Source organism: Plectropomus leopardus, chromosome 15, assembly GCF_026936395.1.
Source record: "Plectropomus leopardus strain MGB_pleo_1.0 chromosome 15, ASM2693639v1, whole genome shotgun sequence".
Lineage (NCBI taxonomy): Eukaryota > Metazoa > Chordata > Actinopteri > Perciformes > Serranidae > Plectropomus > Plectropomus leopardus.
Window position 1 is genome coordinate 29928559 of NC_142190.1, and position 21997 is coordinate 29950555.

The 21997-nt window shown below is 38.2% G+C and overlaps 1 protein-coding gene across 1 annotated transcript in view; it reads left to right on the plus strand.

Moving 5' to 3' along the window:
* Nucleotides 1–21510, plus strand: part of cblb (Cbl proto-oncogene B, E3 ubiquitin protein ligase) — a 78343-nt gene extending 56833 nt beyond the window's left edge. The window contains exons 10-19 of the mRNA XM_088088431.1: nucleotides 4781–4981; nucleotides 7088–7282; nucleotides 7472–7849; nucleotides 10385–10476; nucleotides 15000–15134; nucleotides 15241–15305; nucleotides 16387–16500; nucleotides 18045–18239; nucleotides 18449–18565; nucleotides 20513–21510. Coding sequence (XP_087944557.1) covers nucleotides 4781–4981; nucleotides 7088–7282; nucleotides 7472–7849; nucleotides 10385–10476; nucleotides 15000–15134; nucleotides 15241–15305; nucleotides 16387–16500; nucleotides 18045–18239; nucleotides 18449–18565; nucleotides 20513–20766 — 1746 coding nt within the window. The 3' untranslated portion in view covers nucleotides 20767–21510. The remainder of the gene's footprint in view (nucleotides 1–4780; nucleotides 4982–7087; nucleotides 7283–7471; nucleotides 7850–10384; nucleotides 10477–14999; nucleotides 15135–15240; nucleotides 15306–16386; nucleotides 16501–18044; nucleotides 18240–18448; nucleotides 18566–20512) is intronic.
* The last annotated feature ends 487 nt before the right edge of the window (nucleotides 21511–21997 follow it).

Sequence of the window (21997 nt, forward strand, 5' to 3'; positions counted from 1 at the left end):
CGGCTTTGCAGAGGCACGCAACTGTGAGGTGGTAATTCTAGTTTGTGTTATATGTATTGTATTATTTTTACACAAGTGCATTATACCTCAACACTGCTTTTCAAACATCTACTTTAGATGTTTGGCAGCAGAGCTTTTGCGAGGGAGGACATGGAAGATGATTCAGAGGACAGTGAGTCAAGGATTTCTACATGAAGCCGAGTGCACTTTGTTTTTCAGTCAGTCGGCACGATAATAGTTTCCATTTATCATGAGCTTTTTGTTTGCATTGTGTTAGTCAGAAGAGTGGATGGTAAATGAGCAAACGATGAAACACATTTTATGCCTTTAAAACATTCAAATTTGGGTGCTTTTTATACTTTGCTTGATGTGAAGATGAAAGTGTCTTTTGATGAAAGTGCAAACATGATAAGCTCTTCAGTAGCTGCTGTGATAGTGCAGTCAGGCTGTGCTGACTGTCAAAGGAAGTCAGTGGTATTTTTGTAGATTGTGTTAATCAAAAAAAACAAACAATACTTAAACTGAAATCATACCAAAACTCTTTGTGATATTTGCCCCAAGATCAAATGTTTTTCATCAGAATCATCACTACACAGAAATAATGAATTCCTATATGGGCTGGAAAGCATTTATTAAATGTGCATCGATCCTCCACAAATTGAAGTTCTAGGGTCCCTGACATGAGAGGTCTTGGAGAACCCTGATTAAAATGTTTAACTGTTTGAAACCTTGAGCAACATCACTTCTCTTATGCTACTTTCAGATGCCCTTCTTAAATATTTTAACCTTTGAACCCTGAACAAATTGGTGCGATTTCTTTCAAAAACATGGGAAAAGGGCAAATTAGTGACTTGGTCAGAAATGTTTCACAAATTGCAAGAAATTAATAAATTCAGAAAAAAAATATTTTTGGAAAAGTTTGGGGAAAATGTCAAAGGGGAAAAAAAGAAAAAAGTTCAGGAAAAAAATATATTTATAATCATCATAATTACTTATTTAAAATAATTTTACAGAATTACATATTTTAAGTACTTTTTTGTTTTTTGTTGATGTTGTTTTTGCTTATTTTCAGGTTATTTTCTTTAATTTTCTATACATTTTTGGGGTAATTTTAAGGAATTTCCTTCTGTTGCAACAGGGAGGACCCTTTTGCTCATTGCATTAAAAAAGAGAAAGGAATCAAGCCCTTTGTTCAGGTTTCAAAGAGTTTAGCAGCTTTTGAAGCATTCACACTGGTGTTTGGTTTGTTCTTAAGAAGTTCATTTTCACGCCTACAGAGCTGGAAAGCTTTTTTCTTTGTGAACGTAGCTGTAGGTGAAATGAGCGCAGTCTTTCCAGAGCTCAGTCCTCTATAAACAGTGGGACCCAACAGCACCCACATTAGCACTGCTTGTTTGTCATACTTCCTGTTATGACAACTCGACGTGACCCCGCCTCCTCCACAGCCTCAGCCACTGACTGAGTGGCATATGTCACAGTGTGCGCCAACATCTGTGTGTGCTTCAGTAATGAAGTATTTTCCACCACATTAATGAAAGAGTGAGTCAGAGAGAGAGGGAACCCTCCTACCCTGTGACAGTGAGTAATCCAGCAGCGGTCCGCTCAGGTCGTTGACTCAGTGGTGGTTCCCTATCTTTCCTCTCTCTCTGTATATTAGTCAGCTGGAGTGGATCATCACCCACAGCTGGCTGATGTAATTCCACATCCTGTTCTCTTCAGTGACCCTGTTTGATCTCTGCAGAGTATGGGGGCACATGAGAGGCTTCCCTTGTTCTAACTATTAGTCTGATCCTGAATCAATGCAGTGAAAATGACTCAGAGGGGCTTTTCTGTGTCTTCTATTTACCAGACTGTAGATTCCATTAGATGATAAGCTTTGTGTATCTTGCTAATGATCGTATCAGGAGCGCTGGCACGTAGTAACCACTTCTTTCCACAAAGTGTAAAGTTAGCATTTTCCAGAGTGATGCAAACAGAGACTTTGAGGTCAGAAGAAAGTAGGACATATGGGCAAAAACTGCTGAGCCAAACTTAAAATGTAGATGAAGCCTAAAGCTGCTTTAATCAATGATTTCATTTTAACCCTTTGAAACCTGAGCAGATAGGCCTAAATTCTTTCAAGAACAGAAGAAAAAGGCATTCATTATATGCAGTGAGCCAAAAAACATTAGCATTAAATTAGTATGTTACCAGAAAATTTTCTGAAAATTAGTGCACAAAACAGTAAAAAAAAAAAAGAAGTGATCTTAAAAAAATGATTAAATAAACAAATGATTCATTATTCAATTCACCGGGTCAACTGCGGGCATCTTTTAAGGTGGAATGTAATCCTCACGTGAAGAAAAAAACTTGTCAGAGCATTGTTCCTGTGTGCTCTGGCAGAATTTCCTTCTTGTTGGGGCAGAATAAATTCTATCTGAGTACACAGGAACGACGCTGTTGTAAACATTTTTCTTCAAGTGAGGATGAGATTCAACATTAAAGATGGTGGCAGTCGACCCAGTGAATTATATTATTTTTTCTCAGTCTGAAGCTGCTGCTAGAAGCTGCAAACATCCTTCAGTTTTGTAGTTATATATAGTTTACTAATGTATGAAAAACTTGTCACAGTATGAACCGTAATAAAACTAGCAACAGCTCAGCGCTGAGCACATAGCTCCAACTTTCAGTACCGGATCTGTGTGCTAGGAACCCCAAACAGAGGGGTGACCAAAAATGGGGGCAGTTCCAAAGGTACTAAAGGTACCATCAACAACTTTTAAAAATGGGTATGGTTCAAAAGGTAATTCAAACAAATGAAGTGGTGTGCTCACTCAAAAATCCCATAGAGTATTCTGGGTGCTGACTTAAAAATCACAAAAGCAAAAATAAGTCATCAGCACTCACCGCTAAGCATTTAATACTGTTTATTGATACACAGCAGACAAAAACCGATGTGTCTGAGCCCTAAGCTTTCTCCAGCATGACTGTCAATCTGGGTTTTGTTTAAATTTATATGTGGGACAAAGTAGCCTATCATACTAGGTGTAGATTTATTTAGAGAAGCTAAAAGTTTTACATACTGTATATAACACATGCATTTTCTTGAACCATGCTTATGGCAATTAAGGGGTCACTTACATAGTTTATTATTTTATTATTTTTTTATGGCCTGATTTTTGCAATTAATATTGTTCTTACTATTTTTATCAAAATAAATGTGTTTGATGTAAATGTTTTCTTCTTATTCTATACACAAGGAGTTGAATATACAGGTTTCCATATGCTGTTTGTGGTTCAAAAGTGTTTAGGCGTTCTACAGGGTTGTGGCAGATTTGGAAAATAGTAAAACATTTTTTTCTAATACTGATTTTGGATCATGGTTGTTACTTGCAGTTGATTTACGTATAAGTATTTTTTCCTCATCATATTTGTATATGTAAAAATATGTTTTTCCTGTAACACATGTCCTATATTATATTTGTTTTCATAGATTTAGAAAAAAGATTAATTTCTTGTTGCCTATTGTCATGTTATGAATTTGTTTACAAAGCTTGTATTGTTTGTTAAAATTAGCATGTTGATTTACACCAGCTGGTGATCGATTAGTACTCGGTCTCTTTGGGTCATTGACACAGTCACACTGAAGAAAGCTTCGGGCTGAAACGCATCCGTTTTTGTCTGCTTTGTATCAATGAACAATATTACAGTATTACGACTTCTTTTACTTCTCTGGTTCAAAAGGTACCATCCACAACCTTTCACAATGGAAACGCAAAAAAATACAAACCAAATTGAAATGAACTCAACCAACATGTTGGTGGAAAAGCCCCATATGATCTGAAAATAAACCATTGAAACAAAGGTTATATGTAAACTAGACATCTTAAACCATCACTCTTCAACCAGTTCTGCCCAGTTTTAATCTTGACATCTAGACATCTGCAAGTCACTAAGTCAGTGCTGGAAGGGTGAGTGTATATACTACCTATTTTTGAACAAAAGAGCCACTCTCTTTCTTGTTGGAGAGTGTTTTCTCCTTCACCGTGACAGAAATTCAGCAGCAGTTTGTTTGAGTTTGTCACTTAGGTCGCGTCTGTTGCTGAACAGTTTCTCCAGTGTCTGTGACCATCTCAGCATCGCCTCCCCCGTCTGGCTTCCCTTCCTTTCTGCCTCCCACTCCTTCCCTTCTCCACCCACCCTAATTAGGATTCAATTTCAAACATGCATTCTGTGCATCCCCCGCCAAGTCCCCAGCCATATGGCCACCACAAATGCAGCTTTGTTCTCTGTAAATATTGTGCGCCTTTGATTGCAGACCCTGAGTCAGTGGTGAGAGATGCACTGAAAACCAAAACCTCTTTTATCCTGTTATTTATGACCCCTGTTTGACAGCAGCTGCCATGTGGAATATGTACATGTGGCCAATGAATGTTGTAACGTTGCAAAACAGTTTTCCCTGGAGGGGATCGACGCAAACATGTGTCCGGTCGACTTTGCCAGAGCTCTGGCATGAACGGGGGAAACGCAAGTGAGATATAGGGCAGTAGTGCAGCGCATAACCTTAACCATGTGTATCCCAGCTGTGCGCAGGGACGAGCCTTCCTGCTCCACGGCTCAAGTGATTCCTCATGTTCCCAAAATACAACAGCAACAAAGCCATGCTCATCAGACTGTTAGATCCAGAAACATCTAAAGGTTTACAAATGTCCCTGTAGTACCTACGCTTGTGTATGTTGGTGTGTGTGTTTTCGCATGACAAATCCTGTTTCATGCAAACTCTTCCTCCTATCTGTTGCAGGAATCAGACGGTCAGGGTTGTCCGTTCTGTCGCTGTGAGATCAAAGGCACAGAGCCCATTATCGTTGATCCCTTTGACCCAAGGAACGAGGGAACCAAGTGCTTTTTCCTGGACCAGCACAGCTGCCCCATGCTGGAGCTGGATGATGACGAGGACAGAGAGGACTGCCTGGTTATGAACGGACTGGCTAACATCAGGAAGGTAAAGACCAGCAGTGATAGAAATGCTACTTTCCATTTTTACGCTGATGACACTTTTGTTTAATGCTGCGTGGCAACTCTTGTACTGGTCGCCTTTTTTGGTTAGTGGAAAAGCTGAGGCTAAAACTAGGTTTTTATTTTTTTTCTAAACAATTTGTGTATTTCTTTTAATGTAAGAAAGTGTCTTGTTGCTTTGCCTTTTTACCTGGTCTATGGTGATGTTTTGTACATGCACACTTTTGCTCAGTGTTTCATGTGGTTGATACAGCTTACCATGCATCCTTGAGGCTCATTACAAATCTTAATGCTCTGACATTGTGAGTTGTGCTCTTGGGTAGGACGGCTTGCTCTGGCGACCCGTAGGCTCTTACATTGATACACCCTCATATATAAAGTAATTCTTGGTCTGCTCCCACACTACCTGTGCGTTTTCATCACACAGAAAAGTACCAGACAGTATTCATTGCGTTTACAGGACCTCTTTATGCTCTCGGTCCCAAACGCTCGGACAGAAATTGGGAAAAAAGCTTTTGGGTTTTCTGCACCCTCAGCTGGGATTTGTTGCAGAATAACTTGAGACTCAGGGAACTGGTGACGTTAAATGTTTTTAAATTTAATATGAAAGACTTAAAAGCGGATTCTACAGGATGTCGATGTGTTTAGTATGCCTGGTTGTACAACTGACCCCAGAAAGTTTTCTTTTGACTCGTAGAGAGTTGTCTTTTCATGCAAATTTTAGTGTTCGTGAATTGTATTTTGTCTCCCTTTGTGTCTCTGTCTGCAACTTTGTGTTCTCACTGCTGACTTTCTTGGCCCTGTCACCCTTGGAAAAGAGATTCTTAATCTCATTTCGACCAAGCTAGTTAAATAAAGGTTAAATAAATAAAATAAAATAAATAAAATAATAGCCAGGGGGTGCTTGATATTTAATTTTTTTTAGCAATCTGAAATCTGCTTATATATAACAACTAACTCGGCTGATAACTTACACCGATAACGACATATCCACTTTTTCCCACCCAATTTCAATGATCATCAAGTCTCTTCTGTAGTGGAATTAACATCATCTTATGTAAACTCTTATAGTGACGTCCCAAAAACAGATGGACACATAAAGTACAATGCTTTTCAGTGTGTGTTGTATTCATTTATTGTGCAAAATTTTTATTTCAGCAAAAATCTGCATGTTGGCCGATTTCTATATTTCACTCTAAAGGAATGTCTGCCGATACCGACGATGTGCCGATTATTATCGTGCATCTGCACTAGCTGCTTGATGATCCAGTGATGTTAAACAGTATATGGACTGCATTAATATAGCACTTGTTTGTCTTAGCAACCACACAAAGTACTTTACAACACAACTGCCACTCACCAACACATCAATTAACCCTTTCAAAAACATAGAAATATAGCAATGAACAACTTTACAAAAAGTGACCTCATTAAGAGGCCTTTTTTAGCATTTAAACTTCTGAACCCTCAGAAAATATGTTTGATTTCTCTCCAAAAGAAATGGAAAAATCTAATGAGCAACTAGGCAAGAAATGTCCTCTAAACTGCAAAAAAATAGCAAAAGGTGACAAGGAAATGATCTGAAAATTAGCTGGGGGGATTATAAGATATCGAAAATGAGGGAAAAATGTTCGGACAACTATATTTGAAATCGTCTTACTTATATATTTAAAATTCTGTTACAGAAGAAAAGGGAAAAAATGTATTGAATCATTTAAAATTTCAGCTCTTTCTTTAGGTGCTGTCATTTTTGTTTTTTGTTTGGGGTATACTTCTTTTTTTCTTCAAAGTCTAGAAAATTTTCTTGTAACTTTTTCATTATAATTTGCTCATTGTGCTCGTCATTCTCTTCCCATGTTTTTGAAAGAAATCAAGCCATCTTTCTGAAGTTTCAGATGGTTACATTTAAGAGCATTTAGGAATCTTTTCTTAAAAGTGAAGGATTTTCAGTTTTATATTTCACATAATTCCATAATTTTACTTTTAGCAGTTTGATAAATATAAACAGATGATTTACTCACTTTCAAACAGCTCCACAGCTGATTAGAAATGACAGAACTTCCTTTCAAGAGCTTCTTTCTGTTTCTCTCAGCAATGTGCAGAGCGTCAGAACTCGCCCATGGTGTCTCCCAGCTCTTCGCCTGTCAGCCAACACAGAAAAGTCCAGGGAGGAGACACCGGCCACTGCGTCCAGCACCTCAGCCTACCCCCTGTCCCGCCACGACTGGACCTCATCCAGAAGGGCGCCATCCGGTCCCCGTCTGCCAGTCCCACTGGCTCCCCGAAGGTACGCCATTTAATCCCCCAGATGTAAAGAACAAAGAGTTGCCTGAACTTTCCTGCATATCATAAGTGAAGTGGGCTGTCTCATTATGATATGAAACAAATTTTATATAAAAGCAAAGTTTAGAAAGTGCATTATTTCGATTGTTTTCTGTAATTTTTGTGAATGTACCATATCTCTCCACCTCTCTAGTCCTCCCCAGGCGTGTCCAGGAAACAGGACAAGCCTCTCCCAGCCCCGCCTCCTCCCCAGAGGGACCCACCTCCACCGCCTCCCCCTGAGCGTCCCCCTCCCATCCCCCCAGAGTCTCGTCACTCTTGGCTCCCAGGGTCCTCCTCCTTATCGTCGTCCATCTCTTCCTCTACTGGCGCACTGTCAGACTCCCATATTCCCCCCGAGACACGCTGTCCTAAAGACAGAGACGCCCACAGGACTGGATTGGAGCACCCGCTCCAGCTGGAACCTACATGCCCCTCCCACCTGAACGGAAGGCCGCTCAGTTGTCCGTCTGCTGGATTTGGGAGGTTTCATCACAGGATGGAGGGAGCGGGAACCTCTGAGAGCTCCAAGGTATGATTTAGACATCAGTTTGAACATTTAAGGCAGTAACATGGGATAAGCCAAGAAAAACTTTCAAAAGAGACAAAAAAAATCTAAATCTCTTCACTTCAACAAAAAATCTTTATACAAAGCTTCAGCATTGTTGAGTCAGCATCAAAACTCAATCCTCTGCCCCACAGATGGCACCTGTGGTGGTTCTAGGTGCCATTTGCAACATGTTCATCCTGTTTAGAAACATAACTGTATATGCTAATAATGTTCTTGACTGGGTGTCCCGTGAAAAGGAGATTAGTGAGACAAACAGGACTAAAGGTTAGCCGCACACCTTTTTAGCATGCTAAATAAATACCTGCTTATTTTGCAAAGGTTACTCAGACTAATTTAGATTCCCGAAAGCATCTAATACATACATTATTTTAGAGCTGGGTGTGGGCAACACAGCATTTCTGTCACCTCCTACAGATTGAATTCATTCTTCATTAGTGTTTATGCCATCCTGTGGGTTTCCTGCTGCCCACAATTTGTATATTTATTATCTGTAGATGTAGAAGTGTCTGTAATGTGTCCTACACAGACTCTGAGTTCACGTGTTTTTATCCTTCGTGTTAGGAAAGAGGATTTGATTCTTTATTTATTACCTATGAATATTGTTTACCACCTTGATTCTCAAAGACATGAAACAAGAAGTGAGGATAGAAGCTTTCTCTGACAGTCACTTTGTAGATAAAACATGCAGCAGGCTCTTACTGTAAGCTGCTCCGCCGCTCCTCTGATGTGTAAATACACACTTGAAGAGCGTTAGATGGTATGTAAATATGATGCTAAATAATGAAATCCTCGGTTTAACCGAAGCTCAGCACGAACGTTCAAATGCAACCAATCAAATCCTGCAGAGACTCCCTCTACACTCACTGGGGGTGGAAACCAGAGTACTGCTGAGCGTCTGCATAATTTGTACATTCTCTACACTTTATCTTTTAAAAGCCTGGTGTGCAGCACGCACACGCACGCAGCCAAACACTCGCTGTGCCTCCAGAGACACTCTTTGATCAGAAAATGCCTCCAGTCTGTCGCCTGTGGAGAACATTGTCACTTTTGGTAATATTCAGGAAGTTAATGTGGTTATTTGCATACTTTTTGTCTTCCATGTAGAGCTACCGTAGTTTCAAAGACAGGTGAATTTTGCATATATTTCTCAGCGAGTGCGACTAAAGGTCAAATCTGGATGAGGACTGTCAGAATTGTCTGGCGATGTGGCTTTAGAGTACTTTTAAGTACTTTTGGCTAAAATGCATCTCCTACAGCAGCTCTATGTGTCTTTGCAGATGTGGAGAGGCACTCACTTTACTTCATGCTGAGTAATCAGGCAGGAGATTCACAGGTCGAGCCTTCGCTGTGAATGCAGATTATTGTTGGCATGGGATTAATACTAATCTGAGTCACAGAGGACGTCGACCACGCGGTGCTGCTCTGAATTTCTTTTCCATCCATTATCACAAAATGACGATAAAAATGGATTTCGGATGCTAAGAGCACTGTGGGCTGGTGATTGGAGAAAGCATTTGTTTTCTTGAAAATTATGAAGTTTGATTGAAAACAAGTTATTTGCACATTAGCATTTGTATTTGCACATTTTTTAACACTTTGAAACCTGGATCAACTTTTTTTTGTGCTGCATTCAGATGCCTTTCACAAGTATTTTAAACTTTGAACCTTGAGCAAATGGTTTAATGTCATTCAGTAACATGGGGGAAAAAAGGTAAGTAGACAAGATATGTCCTGCAATTGCAAGAAATTAGTAGTTAAAAAAATGGAAAAAATGTCTAGAGATGTTTGTAATCAGCACAAACACATATTTGAAATTATTGAACAGAGCTATTGTAATTATTGGGTTAAGTTTTATCAGTGAATTTACTTCTCTTCAATTTCTGTTGTTTTATTTATTTACTTTCTCTGTTTTTGTTGTTGGTATAAATGGCTAAAATCTATTGGAAAAATATATTTATAATTATCAAAAGTACATATTTAAATTATGTTACAGAATTATTATAATTTTAAACACTTTTTGCAAGTCATGTTTGCCTTGTTTGTTTAATTTAGCTTTTGTTAAGTTTTTTTATGGGATATTTGTTGGTATGTTTTTTTACAAATTTTCAGGAGTTTTTTTGTAATGTTTATTAATTTCTTGCTAATTCCTGGGTTATTTCTTCTCAAGTTGCTCATTGCCTTTATTTCTGAAAGAAATCAAGTCCATTTGCCCACGTTTCAAAGGACTGAAGCCACACTTCTTTTTCAGTGAGTGAAATATTAGTTTGCTGCAGAGCTGCTGCATCTGCCTTCAGTTCAGTCTCCTGGCTCTGTTTGATAAGTGATGAGGACTCTGCGCCGTCTTCCTCACACACCAGAATTAGGGGTGAACCTCAGACATCTGCAGCTTAATATATTGTTTTAAAGTTTATTTTAGCTCATCAGATTCAGTCGACATTTACCTTTCAGTTGTTTCTTTGTGTTGATGACCCACCCCTCTCTCTCTTGTGTGTGCAGCCTTTCTCTAACGGTGTGCAAGTCAGCGAGGAGTATGACATCCTTCCTTCACGGCACTCGCCAACACAGTCCACGCTTACCTGTAGCCATAAGTGAGTATTACACACACATACACACACATTATAGGACTATTTATATGGCAGAATATGGACAAAGTTTTCCAGTAAATACCCTGAAAAGTGTGGGCAATATTAAAATGATATCAACACAGAGCGCATAAGTATTTATATGAGCAGGAAAGCTCAAATGTGTGGAACAAGTTTGTTCTTCGTATCCATGCAGTGGTTCAGCACTGCAACCAGTGCATTCCCAGTGAACTTTTTTATACTCAAGAACAAAAGAGTAAGGCAGTGTGCCACTTTGCAACAAAGAGCCCCAAAAAATAGCAAAAAATAGTAAAAGTTACATGAAAATTAGCAAAAAAGAAAAGTAAAAACAAAAACAACCAAAGAAAATAGTAGTAAAGTAATGAATAAATATATTTCTGTAAAATATATTTAAATATTATGATGATTATGGTGACGATGATGGTAATAATAATATTAATAATAGTAAGATATATATTTATATATATATATATATATATATATATATATATATATATGTATATATATATATATATATATATAATAGTTTCTTACTAATTTTGGGGGTGATTTCTTTTTAAAATGCACACTGCCTTTATTCATGTTTTCGAAAGAAATCAAACCGCTTTGCTCAGGTGTCAAAGGCTTAAATGCTTGTGATAGGTGTCTGAATGCTGCTCGAGAAAACTAATGTCAGTCCAGGTTTCAAAGGGTTAAAGCAGAATTTTGTGAGAGCAGTTAACAAAATTGGGCTTGTGTTACAGATTTGAGTAACCCTCAGTTTAACACTTAGCACTCAGTGTTTGTGTTTAGCTTTTCCTCTTATTCTAAAGTCTCATCTCCTGAACCTGCTGCTGTCTTTTCTCCGTGCTTTCAGACTCAGTGAGGTCTAGTAGCCGGAGGGAAAAGTCTTGGTTAGAAACAGCTTTGAAAAATGATGACTGGTTGTCTAATAGCCTTTTAGCTGCAGCCAGAATTAGATTAGGTATTTCTGTTTATCGGGCTGCTGTAGTGGAGGCAGGGGATAGAGCTGTCACTTCTGATGAAGCCTGAGTCGAGAGAGGAAGCTCTGCTTCTGCTGCAAACAAGTTAGTGTAGTAAAATAGCGTGAGGTCGTTTGAGTGATGGAAGCACACTTCCTTTACATATATGGCAGCAGCTGACGTGTGCATATGCATTTTGCAAGCGCAGATTATTTTCTCAGGATCACTAACACACATCTTTCAAAGCCAGTGACGCCTACAGCCAGAGGCGTTATTTACTCAGGTTATCTGTCCATCCGTCCCATCATGTATATGTGATATCTCATAAATACCTTGAGAGAATTTCTTCGTAAACTTGTTAGTGTTTGGTGGTCAGAAGTCTCTGTGACCTCACAAGACACAATTTTGGCCTTAAATCAAGAATTCATATTATGGCAATTATGACAAAACTATTTACAGTCATATATTTGACTTCATTATAGTAATACTTTATTCAACTTTTTTGTAACAACACTTAATTTAACTTTATTATTACAACACAATTACCCAACTTTATTGTAACAGTACTTTATTAGACTTTTTTGTAACTCAACTTTATTTAAGTTTATTATAACAGTACTAAAATTAACTTTATAATAACATTACTACATTTAAAGTTATTGTAAAAGTACTTTATTAACCCTTTTATAACATTAGTTTATTTAACTTTATTACAAAAGTACTTCATTTAACTTTGTTCTGACACAGCTTTATTTATCTTTATTGTCATGTCAAGTCAAGCCAATTTTATTTAAGAGGCCCATTATCACAAAACATGGTTTGCCTCAGAGGGCTTTACAGCATACGACATCCCTCTGCCCTTAGACCCTCACATCACCTAAGGAAAAACTCCCACCATGACCTTTTTTAAATTCATTATAAGATTACTATATTTAATTTTGTTGTAACATTAACGTTATCTAACTTTACTGTGAGAGTACTTTATCTAATTTTATTTTAACATTTCTTCAATTCACTTCATTTTTCATTGGAAATTCATTAATATTTGAATTTTATGACTAGGGCTGATGTTGGTTAAAAAAGATAAACTCAATGAAAGTAGAAAATCATATTAATGTATAATATTTTCTAAAGCCTGATTCTGAAAAGTGAATTTTGAATGCAGAGCAGTATGACACTGCACAAAAAATAATAAATGCATAAAAATCAATGTTACTGTTAATAATTGACATATCCGAAGCTGTGATTATAAAAAAAATCTACTTTGCATCGGTATTTTGAAAATAATTCATGTTTTGTGTTTGTTTTTATCTAAAAACATAGTGGCATCATGACAAAAAAAATGGTATTTAAAGGGTTAAAATTCTAAAAATAAGTGAATATATTTGATATTTATGATTAGAGCTGATTAAAAAATAACTAAATGAAAGTAGAAAATAATATGAATGTATAATAATTTTGCAAGCTTGATTTTGAAAGCACATTTTTTTGCAGAGCAATAAGGTTGTGTAATATTAAAGCGGGTCCAAAGGGTTAATATGTAACAGGGGTTATTGTGGGACATTAGGCTGTGCAGGTGTTTCTTGTAACTGATTGACTCTTTCATCAGTAATGGTAGACAGTGTCCTCTCTGTTGCCTTGTTTAATGGTTTCCAACAGGGGACACAACAGTTGGTGTACTTTGCACCTTTGCAGCACAATAACGCTGTACTGTAACACATCAGGTATGTAAACACAACCAGCAGGGTGGAGTCAGCTGATACGTGCTGCTGCATATTTTCACATTACACTACAAATTAATGGAGTCATAATGCATTTGGCCTAATAGCTGTGCTCTGCAGTCTGTCTGCGTTGTTTTGGGACTTTTATCCATTCAGAAAGAACCTGAGTATTATCAATCACAGCTTCACACATGTAGTACAATCACTTCTGCTGATGAGCCACACTTCATGGCTTTCTATTTTGCTCGAGGGTGCCAGAGCAGTAATGAGGTGAGGGAGCTCAGCTGCTTTTCACACACACACACATTTCCCCAACAACTGACAGGGAAATCACAACATACACCCTTTATACCACAGGCCTGCTTCTCAGATTTTTACAGCAGTGCCTCCCAAGCTTTTTAAACCACCTCACACATTTAAAAAACACACACATACACATGCATCCTTTATGGTTTACTGCCTGCCTAAAAATTAGTGTCCATGAACCCATCCCTGTTAATCACTCAGGTTAAAGAAAGTCATTCATTTTAAGATATGGCACTGTGCTGATTACACATTTTACTTGAATGATAAATACAAATGTAAAATTCTAATTAATAAATTTTTTTTTTTTCATTTCCTGTCAAGGTAAAATTAAAAATCAGAAAACACCAGTCCTGCTCTGGAGGAAATGAAATATTTAAAAAGTATGGTTCCATGTTGATGATATTTTAAAAGTTGTATAATGACAACAATGGCCTGTGGGTGTGCATTTTTTATGTTTAAAAAAGTCTTCTGCATTGAATGGTGCTTTAATGGCTTTATTAATTTAACAAATGAAAATAAAAATATATACAGTTGTTTCACTTAAGCTGCAAGGCGAGACGAGGTTTAAAAGTTTATTTATATAGCACACTTCAGCAACAAGGTAATTCAAAGTGCTCTACATAAAACATCAAAGGCATCGAGACAGCGTGAAACACATCATAAAAGGACATTTAAATGCAATTAAAAACTTAAATAAAGAATTTAGACAATAAAAAAAATAAAACCAAGCTAAAATACTGAGATAAAATAGAAAAATAAAAGTTACAGTACAGTGTAAGAAATGAAATTGCAAAGAGGTAGAGAACAGAAAATAAATATGAGAAAACAGAAAGGAGCTTGAGTATAGAAAATAAAAACAAGCTAAAAATGTACCAAGGCAGGTACACAAAAATAAAAGTTACAGTGCCATCTAAGAAATTAATAAATATTGAAATCACAAAGTGTAAAAAAAGCAAAACAGACAAAACCAACCAAAAAAAAAAATAAATTAGACGTATTTTTGTGGGACATGTGAAAGTGCTGTTTTGCAGACACAAAGTCTCTTGATGCAGCGAGAAATGAAAGAAAGCGCAGCCTGTAGGTCTGGTGTGTAGGTCAGGTGTGTTTTGCCTTTAAAAACTGTCAATCAATGACTTTTGTTTGTGTTCCATCACAACTTTGCATGTGCCGCTAAACAGTCTACCTCTTCTTTTGTGTAGAAAATCAGGGAATGGCCTTGCATTATCTTTAGCAGTCATTTTTATCAGTAAATGTAAAGCATTTGTGATGCACGTCTTCATCTTCATAACCAGAAACAAGAGTGAGTTTTGCTCCTCAAAAGAAATGAACAAGAAGTTGCAGTGGTTGGACTGTTATGGAGTTTTTGTTGAATTTGCATATTCTGTCCTCACAGCTCCCCAGGTCTACCATCCCTCCTCCTAATGCGACTGTAAAAAATCAGTCAGTGATCGCGGTTTGAATGTAATATGAGTGACACTAATGGAAAAGCTGTTCTGATCAATCATGGTCATCTTCACAGACCCTCCAACCCTTTCAGCAGTCCCGTGATAGAACGACAGCGGGGAGCGATGGAGAGAGCAGAGGACGACTATCAGGTCCCGTCGTCCAACCTGTGCCTGAGCCAGGCTCCCATCTGCATCGCTGTCCCCGGCAGGTAGCGGCTCTCTCATATCTTAATGAATTATAGTTACTGATTCGGCAATTATGGCCTATTAGAGTTTAATTAGGCTGCTGTGAACTGAAGATTTCCTCTCGTTCAGGCACTTGGAGAACGGCTCGCCAGAGCCCTCCATCGATGAGAAGAAGTCCCAGCCCCCTGAGCCTGGTGAGTCCTGAAACCACAAGTTATACATCTGTTATTTAAATCCCTGTTGCTGTAACTGTATGAACATACCAGCACACCTTGTTGAGTCTTAAATTAAGAGACTACATGTAATTCCTTGTGTTTCTGGTACACGTCAACCTGTTTTCAACAGGTTCTTGTTGAATGATATTATCATGATATCAGTATCCTTCCAGGGTCATGAAGAACCTGGAAAAGTCATGGAAAGTTGCAAATAGCAATTTTCAGGCCTGGAGAAGTTTTAAAAAACAAAATATGCCCTGAAAGTTTTGAAAAGTCATGGAATTTTGTTTCACAAACCTGTGTGATAACACATGATTTGTTCAAGGACCATTTGGAATTTGATAATCCAATGATAATTTCTGTTTTTAAAGTCTCATGCTGTGATTGCTGATTTTTATCACCAAAACTTAAAAAAAATATATATATGTAAAATTCTAAAATAAAATATTGAACCCCTTTTTTTAACGCATATTTTCTTGAAAACGCATCAGTAAAATGAATACAAAACTCAGCCATTTAAAGTTGTTTTCCCTCCCCTGTCCTTTGGTTTTAATTTTATCCTAACTCTTAGACTTAGATCAACTTTATTGTCATTCCAACTATACACAACAGTGCACATGGAACGACATTTTGTTGCATTGGCTCCGAAATAATAATAATAATAAAAACTGCAGTGACATACAAAAGAAGAAACACTAAATAAAAGAAACACTATATAAAAATAGAATAAATAGATAAATAAAAATTGCATATATGCATATATACATGTATACAACTCTACCGTGGTTTCATCTAGCTTGTGTTCAGCAGGCCTGTTTGACTTTCTGTTGCTGTATCGCCGTCTATATATCCCATTTCTGCTTTGATTTTTTTTTTTAATGAAAGCACTTTATAAACTCTGCTTTTAAAGGTGCTATATATCTATAAAGTTCATGAAGGATTTTAAACCTCATCCAAAAATGCCAAAGTGTGTAACAACCGTGTTGAATTTTCTAAGGCCATCATCAGAAACCTTTTTTTTTTTATTTACAAAGAGTCATTCTCTGCTTCTGTCCCTCAGGTGGACACTCTGAGTCGGTCAGGGGCTTGGTCCCGCGGGTGCCACATACAGCCCCCTGCTCCTTCATCGCCAACAAGATCCCCTCAGACTACGACATTCTGCTGCCCCCACAAGGTAGCCAACCCTGACTGTAACCCACCTCCACGCTCACCCCTCCTCACCCAGCCACGGCTGCCTGTTTCTCCTCTGCTGTCTAATCGCCTGTCTGAGCCTGTCTGAGCTTGTCCTCCCTGTGCAACACGCTGCTGCTGTCAAACTTGTCCGACTGTAAAATGTCACTCTTATCTCAGAAAAAATCTTCCAGTGTCAAACTTGTAATGACTTCAACCGATGATTCTCGAGTGACAGGTTTAAGATTTCTCTCTTTGCTTTATTTAGATCTGATTTAATGCTGAGAAGTTCAGTGTGTTGCATCAGATTATCAGAAGATGATAAGACCCATCCATAAACCCCCAAAATAACATTAACGTTTGCAGAATTTTATGAAAACCATATTCTGCGGCTGGTATACAGCACTATTTCTGTGCAACAGATACTCATTCCAAAAAAAACCACTTGGAGCAGAGTTCACATGTTACAGGACAAGGACCCTTTAGCTCAAATACAAATAAAGCAGAGACCCCCTGCTGCATTTGCTGTATACAATTGAGGTAATACTTTCAATATTTTAGGGTCCCACCCTCTACACTTTGGCCTGTGATTTCTGAGGTTGAGGGTGTGTTAAAGTTTGTTGCTCCAAAAGTAACAAAATATCAACTGTGGAACAATAATACAGTTAGTTGGGCAATATGTAAAAAAAAAAAAGGTGCCTCACAGTGATTTAGCACTAGCAAGCTCACATGATTTCACAGGGAAGAACATATATTAAACACGTAAATAAGGGTACAAATAATAGAATTAAACACAATTAAGACAAATTAAAAGAGAAATCAAAAGCCAAATTAAAATAAATTAATAAAAATAATAGTATAGTATAATGCATATGTGGAATTTCACTTTAATTTTCAAGTTTACAGAACTATTTTAATAAAGTCCACCTATGGGCTTTGATAATAGCTGAAGGTTAGTCCTGCTATTTGTTTACAGCATTACAGTAACATAGTGTACATTTATTACTAGACCATGTAACCTCTGCTACACGTGTTACCATTGGAATGATGATCTGCTATTGGGGAGGTACATTTTTCATCTTTTAAGTTTACTTTATAATTGTAATTAAGTCCCCTTTTGGCCTCCATAAGCTATGGCTGCTTGATTGTAATGATTTCTCATTATGTGTGTTTGGTTTCTTCAAAGCACCTCTCCAGGGTTCTGTTAACTGTTTAGTTCAGCATCCTGAGCATTTGTGTATTGTACATGGGTAAGTATTTGAAACAGAGCCTTTGACTTTGATCACTTTTATCCACAACAAGTTTCTAAACCAGTCGTCTTGCACCTCTTGTCCCAGTCCTCCTCCTCCTCCTCCTCCTGTGAGGTCCCCATTAAAAAGTGTCCTCTCTTGGCTTTTGTCTAACAGGTTATATTGTCAGCTGCTCTTTTGGCACGTAATCCTATTGCTGGAACTGCAGGATTTTGACTTTATAGCATCGTCAGCCACCTCCTCATGGAATACCAAATCAGAGGGCTCAGTCTTGTCTTTGGTTTCTGTTGTGTTCCAGCATTGGAGGACCCATTCAACAGCCGCCCTCCGTCCCAGCCTCCCCCTCCACCGGCACGACACAGTTTCATCGACCTCTCCTCCTCCTCTTCCTACTCTCCGTCCTCATTCTGCAACTCCTCCACGTCCTCCTCCTCTGTCGTCGCGCGACCACACAGGCCCTCCTCTGGGCACGAGCACTTATTGTTGACCCCCGGTGAGCCTGCGAAACTGTGATTTTTCGCTCTGATCAGAACTGAAAAAAAGAAAGTATTATCTTGTATGTTGTAAATGCTAATCTGATGATTTTCTCTCACTGTGGATAAAGTGCTTGTGGAATTGTGGAAAACGCTCAGCATTTATTTGTTCATTAACAGATAGCAACAGGGTTCTTAACCTAAATTTCTCTGTGTCGTCTGTGTTTAGACACGGTGTTTGACATGCTGAACAGTGCTGCTCCTCTGCCTCCAGTCAGACGACACACAGAACATGTGAAGGGCTCCAGAGGCTGCCTGGAGTACGACCATTTACCAACCAGTCAAGGTAGAATTACATCTCATTTTTAACATTAGAGAAAGCACACACATTGCCAGGTCTTAATAAGTGTGTAACTTTCACAAAAACATGAAAAAAAAACTGTAATAAACAAATAACAGCATGATCTCTGTGTTTTGGGCCTCAATCCTCTTAAATATTCTGACTGGACATGAGACCAAAATAAACATCAAAACCTGTAGGAAGAAAGATCTGGAAAAAGTTTGAGCCTTTGAAATTGAAATTGTGCATCTCAAAGAAGACAGAATTTTGGTAGGAAAGTTGCTTTGCCTGTTGAAAGAATCGTGCGCTCTCACAGGCAGGGGAAAGTGTAAGGGTTAAAAAACACAGCCCCACTAATTGAGATTTTTCAGAGGCAGGCTTCAATCTGAGTGTTATGAGAGGCAACAAAAGAAACCCACAGATGTATTTTCTTCGTAAAAACTTAAACTAAAACTTAAACTTAAAATAATTGATGGTAATCATTGTAATATCTCAGTTTAATGTCGTTTTAGAGCATTGTGGTAATTTTTTACAACCATAAAAAACAAATGTTATGCTGATGTCTAGCTGGCTAGCAAACGTTAACGCACATGACTGATTGTGCATGACGGTTCCCAAATTTTAACATGTTTCATGATGCATTCCCCCCTTTTGATGGCATATGATGCCCAAAGTTGCTGCACTTGTTACAGCACCTCTAATATCAGAGCAGACTGGCAGGGCCAGAGCAGGGTCACCAGTGTTAACCAGGGATACTCAGATTGGTTTGCTTCAGGGCCACTTTTGCAAAATTACAGCAGGTCAGGGGCCAGTTTGTAGGATTTTAGGACATTTGTCAGATTTTAGGACATTGCTAGGATTTTAGGACATTTCTAGAACTTCGGGCCATTTCTTGGCTTTCAGAACAATTCTAGGATTTTAGAACATTTCTCAGATTTTAGGAGGTTTCTCACATTTAAGGACGTTTCTGGAATGTTAGGATGTTTCTCAGATTTTAGGACATTTCTAAGATTTTAGGATGTGTCCAGGATTTTAGGAGGTTTCTCACATTTTAGAGCGTTTCAAGAATTTGGGACATTTCAAGGATTAAACATCTTTCTAGGATTTTAGGATGTCTCTCAGATTTAAGGTTTGTCAGGTTTTATGATGTTTCTAGGATTTGGGACATTTCTAGGATTTTAGCATGTTTCTAGGATTTTAGAAGTTTCTTGATTTTAGGACATTTCAGAGATTTTAGTATGTTTCAGGGAAGTCTTGTAGTCACAATTATGCTCAATAAAGATAGGAACTGCCACTACAGTGCTGCTGTCATTGCTCTGCTGTGGTGACGGTGTGGAGAAGCTTAGAGTGCAGATGTGGAAGACCTGGAAACTCTGACCAACAGAGCAGGATTAACTTTTTTCAGGGAGGGGAGCTTAAAGAAACAGACACTAATAAGGAGAGTTTCAGAGAGTGAATACAGTTATATTCAGGCACACTATATGAGAAAATAATTTTTTTTTAAAACATTAAAGCATGTAAGCATGTTCTCATAAAAATGCCAAATACAAGTATGAACCTGGAATTGTGCATAATATGGAACCTTTAAGTTGTGAACGAATCACAAGTGTCAATGTTTTTCTATCTCCATCAGATAAATGTGAAATGTTATTGTGATAATGCCATTGATGCCACAGTTGCGTCTCTTTACATAAATGCCCTGAATGATGATGTTGTATCCGAGCCTTGAAGGGTCATCCCATTTCATAGGGGAAGATTTTGACCACCACCCCTTGCAACTCTATTCCGAGGGGCAAAAGGCAATTGAAAATAAGGGTAGTGGTAAAAAAGAGAAATGGGATTGGGCCTTAGTCTACAAACTTCTCCTCCACCACTCACTTATGCTAAGCTTCCTGCCTGTGTGCCAGAGGCGTTTTTCCACTGACATGATTTCTCTCCCTCTTTCTCTCCAAGTATCGATGGACTGTTTGCAGGCTCCTGCCAGGCCACCCAAGCCACTGCCCAGGAAGATCCCTCCGGACATTCAGCCGGGCAAACCCCACAGTCTGGAGTCGGAGAACGTGGACGCCAAAATCGCCAAGCTGATGGGGGAGGGTTACTCCTTCGAGGACGTGAAGCGGGCGCTGATGATCGCCCAGTACAAAGTGGACGTGGCCCGAAACATTCTGCGAGAGTTTGCCTTAGTGGCCCCGAGGCTGAACCTCTAGTCCTAGAGACAGCGACAGGGGAGCAAATGGAGCTGTGGAGCTGTGCCTCTGAATGGACTCACTAAAAGGGCTTCTTCATTCTGCTCGGCCTGGGACTGTTGGATCTACAGAAATCAACAGAAATATTTCAAGAGCCGTTTGTTGCCGAACAGAGACGACAATGCACAACAAAGTGGCTACAACCAAATCACAGTAGAACACAGAGAATTAAAAAAAGGCGAGATCTGTGAATGATTTAAACCTGTGAAAAAAAGAGAATACAGCTTGGTGTTGTTTACAGTGAGCTTTGCCGGTGCTGGCCTCTGGTTTCCAAACGCTCCTGTTTGTCTCCAGGCGCAGACTTTATACGCCTGATTCGATCCTGCTACTGCTGCTACTGTTCCTTCCACATCCTGCCACTCTCCTGATTACATTTGAAGGGCCTTTCAACAGAAAAAAGACATCTCCAGCTCTTTTTAGCTTAACCCTTTGAAATCACCTTTTTTGTGTGCTGCATTTGGACGCCTTTTACAAGCATTTAACCTTTGAAACATGAGTGAACTGCTTTTATTTATTTTATTATTTTTATTTTTTTTTCAAAAACATGGGGGGAAATAGCACTCAGCAGCTCTGGCTTAAATGTCCCACAAATTACAATTTTAAAAAAAGTTGAAAAGAAAATGGCAAGGTAAAAAAGAGAGAGAGGGAAAATCATTAGAAAATTATCAAATTACAGCAGTACATATATATATATATATATATATATATATATATATCTCTATCTATATATATATATATATATATATATATATATATATATATATATATATATATATATATATATATATATATATATATATATATATATATATATATATATATATATATATATATATGTATATATGTATATATATGTATATATAATTTCATCTTTTCTTGTAACTTCTTACTTTTTTTTGCTAGTTTTGGGGTCATTTGTTATTAAGTTTCTGTCCATACTTTTGAAAGAAAAGCCAATTTTCTCAGGTTTCAAAGGATTAACATGCACAAGTCATTTTTATTCTAACCAGTGGGGGGAGCCAGACTCCACCATTTCTCTTCTCTTTTTTTTCCCTCCCTTCTTCATGTCTCCTGTTTCCCTCACTCTCTGCTCTCCCTCCATGTGTTGTCCATTAGAGAACACTTCATTATTTGCCCAGGGTCTGGCTGACTTGTTGGTCTTAACAAGGTGTGGTGAGTCAGGAGCAGTTAA